General features: G+C 44.5%; 1 protein-coding gene across 1 annotated transcript in view; it reads left to right on the forward strand.

The window, feature by feature from the left end:
- Positions 1-7,500, forward strand: part of LOC138948580 (pneumococcal serine-rich repeat protein-like) — a 13,311-nt gene that overhangs the window by 3,910 nt on the left and 1,901 nt on the right. The window contains exon 3 of the mRNA XM_070320135.1: positions 1-5,801. This exon is cut by the window's left edge and continues 577 nt beyond it. Coding sequence (XP_070176236.1) covers positions 1-5,801 — 5,801 coding nt within the window. The remainder of the gene's footprint in view (positions 5,802-7,500) is intronic.

The following is a 7,500-nucleotide window of genomic DNA, read 5'->3' on the forward strand; positions in this document are numbered from 1 at the left end:
TGCCGACAGTTCAACAGTTGCCCTGACAGAAACATCCACTACACGAGATGCCGACAGTTCAACAGTTGCCCTGTCAGAAACATCCACTACACGAGATGCCGACAGTTCAACAGTTGCCCTGTCAGAGACATCAACTCCGCGAGATGCCGACAGTTCAACAGTTGCCCTGTCAGAAACATCCACTACACGAGATGCCGACAGTTCAACAGTTGCCATGTCAGAGACATCTACTACACGAGAGGCCGACAGTTCAACAGTTGCCCTGTCAGAGACATCAACTACACAAGAGGCCGACAGTTCAACAGTTGCCCTGACAGAGACATCCACTACACAAGAGGCCGACAGTTCAACAGTTGCCCTGTCAGAGACATCAACTACACAAGAGGCCGACAGTTTAACAGTTGCCCTGACAGAGACATCCACTACACAAGAGGCCGACAGTTCAACAGTTGCCCTGTCAGAAACATCAACTACACGAGATTCCGACAGTTCAACAGTTGCCCTGTCAGAAACATCCACTACACGAGATGGCGACAGTTCAACAGTTGCCCTGTCAGAAACATCAACTACACGAGATGCCGACAGTTCAACAGTTGCCCTGTCAGAAACATCAACTACACGAGATTCCGACAGTTCAACAGTTGCCCTGTCAGAGACATCCACTCCACGAGATGCCGACAGTTCAACGGCTGACGTGGTACCATCAGGTTCACATACTTCGCCTCAGTCACCAACACTACAAGAGGCCAACAAACTAGAGACATCAATACAAGAGGCCAACAAACTAGAGACATCAATACAAGAGGCCAACAAACTAGAGACATCAATACAAGAGGCCAACAAACTAGAGACATCAATACAAGAGGCCAACAAACTAGAGACATCAATACAAGATGCGAACGGTTCAACGACTGACGTAGCATCAGCTTCAAAGACCGCATCAGAGATACAAACACCACAAGAGGCCGCCAGCTCAACGTCTGACGCAGCAACATTAGTGTCAATGATCACAACAGAAATATCAACACCACGAGATTCGGACAGTTTAACAAGTTACGCAGCAACATCAGGTTCAATAACGTCAGAAGAGACAACAAAACCACAAGATGTCGACAGTTCAACAATTGAACTTACAACATCAGGCCCTTTGATCTCGTTACAAACATCAACACCACGAGAGGCCGATAGTTCAACAGCTTTCGTGACAACAGCAGATTTAATGAAATTACTTGGGACATCAACACAGCAAGAGACCGACAGCTCAACAGATCATGCTGCAACCTCAGGTTCCATTACGTCACCAAGGATGTCATTACTACAAGATGCTGACAGTTCAACAGTTGTCCTTTCAACATCAGTTCCAATGACATCTTCAGAGACAGCAACTCTACAAGCGGCCAATGATTTAGAACCTGAAATAGCCACAATGGATTATATGACCTCCCCCGTGAAAGTATATATCACATCCACACAAGATGCCAACGGTTCAACAGTTGTCAATGCAACAACAGTTTCAATTGCCGCATCAAATATAAAAACACCACAAGAGGCCGACAGCTCAACGGCTGACGTAAAATCAGTTTCACAAACAGCATCAGAGCTATTAACATTACACGAGTCAAAAAGTTCAACGGCTGACGCAACAACATCAGTTTCACAGACAGCATCAGAGATATCCACATCACAAGAGGCCGACAGCTCGACGGCTAACGTATCAACATCAATTTCTATGACAGCATCGGTGATATCCACATCACAAGAGGCCGACAGCTCAACGGCTGACGTTACAACATCAGTTTCACAAACAGCATCAGAAATATCCACATCACAAGAGGCCGACAGCTCAACATCTGACGTAACAACATCAGTTTTACAAACAGCAGCTGAGGTAACAACATCAGTTGCACAAACAGCATCAGAGATAGCCACATCACAAGAGGCCGACAGCTCAACGACTGACGTAACAACATCAGTTTTACTGAAAGCATCAGAGATATCCACATCACAAGAGGCCGACAGCTCAACGGCTGACGTAACATCAGTTTCACAAACAGCATCAGAGATATCCATACCACATGAGGCCGACAGCTCAACGGCTGACGTTACAACATCAGTTTCACAAACATCATCAGAGATATCCACATCACAAGAGGCCGACAGCTTAACGGCTGACGTTGCAACATCCGTTTCACAAACAGCATCAGAGATATCCACATCACTACATACCGAAAGCTCAACGGCTGACGTAACAACATCAGTTTCACAAACAGCATCAGTTATATCCACATCACAAGAGGCCGACAGCTCAACGGCTGACGTTACAACATCAGTTTCACAAACAGCATCAGAAATATCCACATCACAAGAGGCCGACAGCTCAACATCTGACGTAACAACATCAGTTTTACAAACAGCAGCTGAGGTAACAACATCCGTTTCACAAACAGCATCAGAGATAACCACATCACTACAGGCCGACAGCTCAACGGCTGACGTAACAACATCAGTTTTACAAACAGCATTAGAGATATCCACATCACTACAGGCCGACAGCTCAACGGCTGACGTAACAACATCATTTTCACAAACAGCATCAGAGATATCCACAACACAAGAAGCCGACAGCTCAACGACTGACGTAACAACATCAGTTTTACAACCAGCATCAGAGATATCCACATCACAAGAGTCCAACAGCTCAACGGCTGACGTAACAACATCAGTTGCACAAACAGCATCAGAGATAGCAACATCACAAGAATCCAACAGCTCAACGGCTAACGTAACAACATCAGTTTCACAAACAGCATCAGAGATATCCACATCACAAGAGACCGACAGCTCAACGGCTGACGTAACAACATCAGTTTTACAAACAGCATCAGAGATATCCACATCACATGAAGCCGACAGCTCAACGGCTGACGTAACAACATCAGTTTTACAAGCAGCCGATGACGTAACAACATCAGTTTTACAAACAGCCGATGACGTAACAACAACAGTTTCACAAACAGCATCAGAGATATCCACATCACAAGAGGCCGACAGCTTAACGGCTGACGTTGCAACATCCGTTTCACAAACAGCATCAGAGATATCCACATCACTACAGGCCGACAGCTCAACGGCTGACGTAACAACATCAGTTTCACAAACAGCATCAGAGATATCCACATCACAAGAGGCCGACAGCTCAACTGCTGACGTAACAACATCAGTTTTACAACCAGCATCAGAGATATCCACATCACAAGAGTCCAACAGCTCAACGGCTGACGTAACAACATCAGTTTCACAAACAGCATCAGAGATATCCACATCACAAGAGACCGACAGCTCAACGGCTGACGTAACAGCATCAGTTTTTCAAACAGCATCAGAGATATCCACATCACATGAAGCCGACAGCTCAACGGCTGACGTAACAACATCAGTTTTACAAGCAGCCGATGACGTAACAACATCAGTTTTACAAACAGCCGATGACGTAACAACAACAGTTTCACAAACAGCATCAGAAATATCCACATCACAAGAGGCCGACAGCTCAACGGCTGACGTTGCAACATCCGTTTCACAAACAGCATCAGAGATATCCACATCACTACAGGCCGACAGCTCAACGGCTGACGTAACAACATCAGTTTCACAAACAGCATCAGAGATATCCACATCACAAGAGGCCGACAGCTCAACTGCTGACGTAACATCTTTGTCACAAACAGCATCAGAGATATCCACAACACAAGAAGCCGACAGCTCAACGACTGACGTAACAACAGCAGTTTTACAACCAGCATCAAAGATATCCACATCACACGAGTCCAACAGCTCAACGGCTGACGTAACAACATCAGTTGCACAAACAGCATCAGAGATAGCAACATCAAAAGAGTCCAACAGCTCAACGGCTGACGTAATAACATCAGTTTCACAAACAGCATCAGAGATATCCACATCACATGAAGCCGACAGCTCAACGGCTGACGTAACAACATCAGTTTTACAAACAGCATCAGAGATATCCACATCACATGAAGCCGACAGCTCAACGGCTGACGTAACAACATCAGTTTTACAAGCAGCCGATGACGTAACAACATCAGTTTTACAAACAGCCGATGACGTAGCAACATCAGTTTCACTAACAGAATCAGAGATATCCACAACTCAGCAAGCCGTACCCTCAACGACTGACGTAACAACATCAGTTTTACAAACAGCGGATGACGTAACAACAGCAGTTGCACAAACAGCATCAGAGATATCCACATCACAAGAGGCCGACAGCTCAACGGCTGACGTAACAACATCAGTTGCACAAACAGCATCAGAGATAGCAACATCACAAGTTGCCGACAGCTCAACGGCTGACGTAACAACACCAGTTTCACAAACAGCCGATGACGTAACAGCATCAGTTTCGCTAACAGAATCAGATATATCCACAACTCAGCAAGCCGTAACCTCAACGACTGACGTAACAACATCAGTTTTACAAACAGCGGATGACGTAACAACAGCAGTTGCACAAACAGCATCAGAGATATCCACATCACAAGAGGCCGACAGCTCAACGGCTGACGTAACAACATCAGTTGCACAAACAGCATCAGAGATAGCAACATCACAAGTTGCCGACAGCTCAACGGCTGACGTAACAACACCAGTTTCACAAACAGCATCAGAGATATCCACATCACTACAGGCCGACAGCTCAACGGCTGACGTAACAACATTAGTTTTACAAACAGCGGATGACGTAACAACATTAATTTTACAAACAGCGGATGACTTAACAACATCAGTTTCACAAACAGCATCAGAGATATCCATATCACAAGAAGCCCACAGCTCAACGGCTGACGCAACAACATCAGTTTCACAAACAGCATCAGAGATATCCACACCACAAGAGGCGAACAGCTCAACGGCTGACGTAACAACAACAGTTGCACAAACAGCATCAGAGATATCCACATCACTACAGGCCCACAGCTCAACGGTTGACGTAACAACATCAGTTTCACAAACAGCATCAGAGATATCCACATCACAAGAGACCGACAGCTCAACGGCTGACGTAACAACATCAGTTTCACAAACAGCATCAGAGATATCCACATCACAAGAGGCCGACAGCTCAACGGCTGACGTAACAACATCAGTTTCACAAACAGCATCAGAGATATCCACATCACAAGAGGTCGACAGATCCATGGCAGACGTAACAACATCAGTTTCACAAACAGCATCAGAGATATCCACACCACAAGAGGCCCAAAGCTCAACGGCTAACGTAACAACATCAGTTTCACAAACAGCATCAGAGATATCCACACCACAAGAGGCCCAAAGCTCAACGGCTGACGTAACAACATCAGTTTCACAAACGGCATCAGAGATATCCACACCACAAGAGGCCCAAAGCTCAACGGCTGACGTAACAACATCAGTTTCACAAACAGCATCAGAGATATCCACATCACTAGAAGCCGACAGCTCAACGGCTGACGTAACAACATCAGTTTCACAAACAGCATCAGAGATATCCACATCACTAGAAGCCGACAGCTCAACGGCTGACGTAACAACATCAGTTTCACAAACAGTACCAGAAATATCAACACAACAAATGGCCGGCAGTTCAACAGGTTACGCGGCAACATCAAATTCAATGACGTCACAACAAACAGCAACACCCCAAGAAGCGGCAGCATCAAGTTCGATGACCTCACCAGAGAGATCAACAACACAAGGGGCAGACAGTTTAGCAGCTGATGACGAAGCAGGAGCAGGTTCGTTTATCTCACAATATATTGAATGGTTATTGCTTTTATAACATGCTTTCAACCGATGTTTTGTTCCGGGGCCAGATCTTACCAGGGAATCCAGATTGCATCAATACGCACACACAGCTACACACAATGCAAGCAATCAGTGGACCACATGTTTGTGCACGTTCGTTTGACAACGTAACCACATCTTTACACGTGTGTATATCATGTCGATGAGGTCGGGTCAAACTACAGTCTGGCAGGGGCCTCAGAAGTAAATGTCCACCGCTCATGAGGACAAAATCACAGAGACAAACTTAATTCACGAAACACTGTATGGCTTCCTCTGCATGAAGTTTGAAAACTTAATGTTACGCTGTCATTCCAAATGTGGCGTCTGTTTGCACTGCAGTTCGCTTTTGACGTCAGAGATGGGACGTAATTGAGGTTCAATATGGACACTCCTGTCACCGTGAGACAAGTTTGAGATAGATTGCAAGCACCCAAGTACATAATGTAGGATACAATTACACATTAACATGCTTCCATTTGAAACTTCGAGGTCGTCATCGGGGATTGACGCCCGACCAATGCTAATTGAAGCCCGACGGAGCGAAGCGACGGAGGGCTTCAATTAGACTTTGGGAGGGCGTCAATCCACGATGATGGCCGAGAAGTTTCAAATGGAAGCATGTTAATGTTATTGTAATTCAATCTGACGACGATCTCTTTCCTGCTTTCATGCGATGGTAAACAAACAGAATTGGTTCTGTTTTGTTCACACACTACTTTCAGTCCACCTACCTGCAAGGGTCAAGTCCCAAGAAATATGTCTCTGTATTCCTATCTTATCGCTCTGCTCCTGTTTTGTTTTCTTTCACATACATTTTCCCTTCTTTTTTGACGGGTTTCAGGACAGCAAACTCTAAAACACATTCTTTTCATCACAAAAGCGATCTTTGGAATTGACTGACATAGTCCGGAAGAATTCATGTATCAACCTACGTCACGTATTCGACGTCATCACTTCGCATACCTTATGGTCTCGTTATTTCGTTGGCCTTGATATTTCCTACTTTTAAAATGACCCTCAAAGCTAACCGAGACTAGTTGAGGTTGTATCAATGCGCCTCGCCAGCAGGTGGTTAATGGCTTTTTAGCGAGTGGTTATCGACAATTAATGACCGGTAATTTTGAATGAGTTGGGGCATTCTGACCAATCATAGGATCTGTTTCATTAAAACGCCAACTTGATTGAATTACAATAATGCTTAATTGCTGCGTGATACCAGGTTTGCAGTAAGCGTTGTTTTGTTAGATATGTTAGCATGTCAATAGTAATGAAGATATCCATTTAACCGCAAGGCATACATTTAGAAATCGGGAGAAGATACCAAACACAAATTTTGTATTAGATCGAAACACCTACATTTTCAACTTCGAGGTCACTAATGGGAGATTCACGCCTGACCAAAGTCAATTAAACTACGAGGGACCGCTTCAATTACACTTTGAACAAGTGTCACCCAGCCAGTCTTACCCTAAACTAGTATAACCTTATTGAAGTAAATATAAAGTTACTCTCAAAGACAGCAAATTTGTAAACAACCTTTTAAAAATCAACATTATATAACAAACACAAGTATTTAATCTGAAAACTCAAGAATAATGATGTTTACACGCGGAATAATAATACAAACACACCTGCCATAACAGCCAG

Source organism: Littorina saxatilis, linkage group LG15 (assembly GCF_037325665.1).
Source record: "Littorina saxatilis isolate snail1 linkage group LG15, US_GU_Lsax_2.0, whole genome shotgun sequence".
NCBI classification, from domain to species: Eukaryota; Metazoa; Mollusca; class Gastropoda; order Littorinimorpha; family Littorinidae; genus Littorina; species Littorina saxatilis.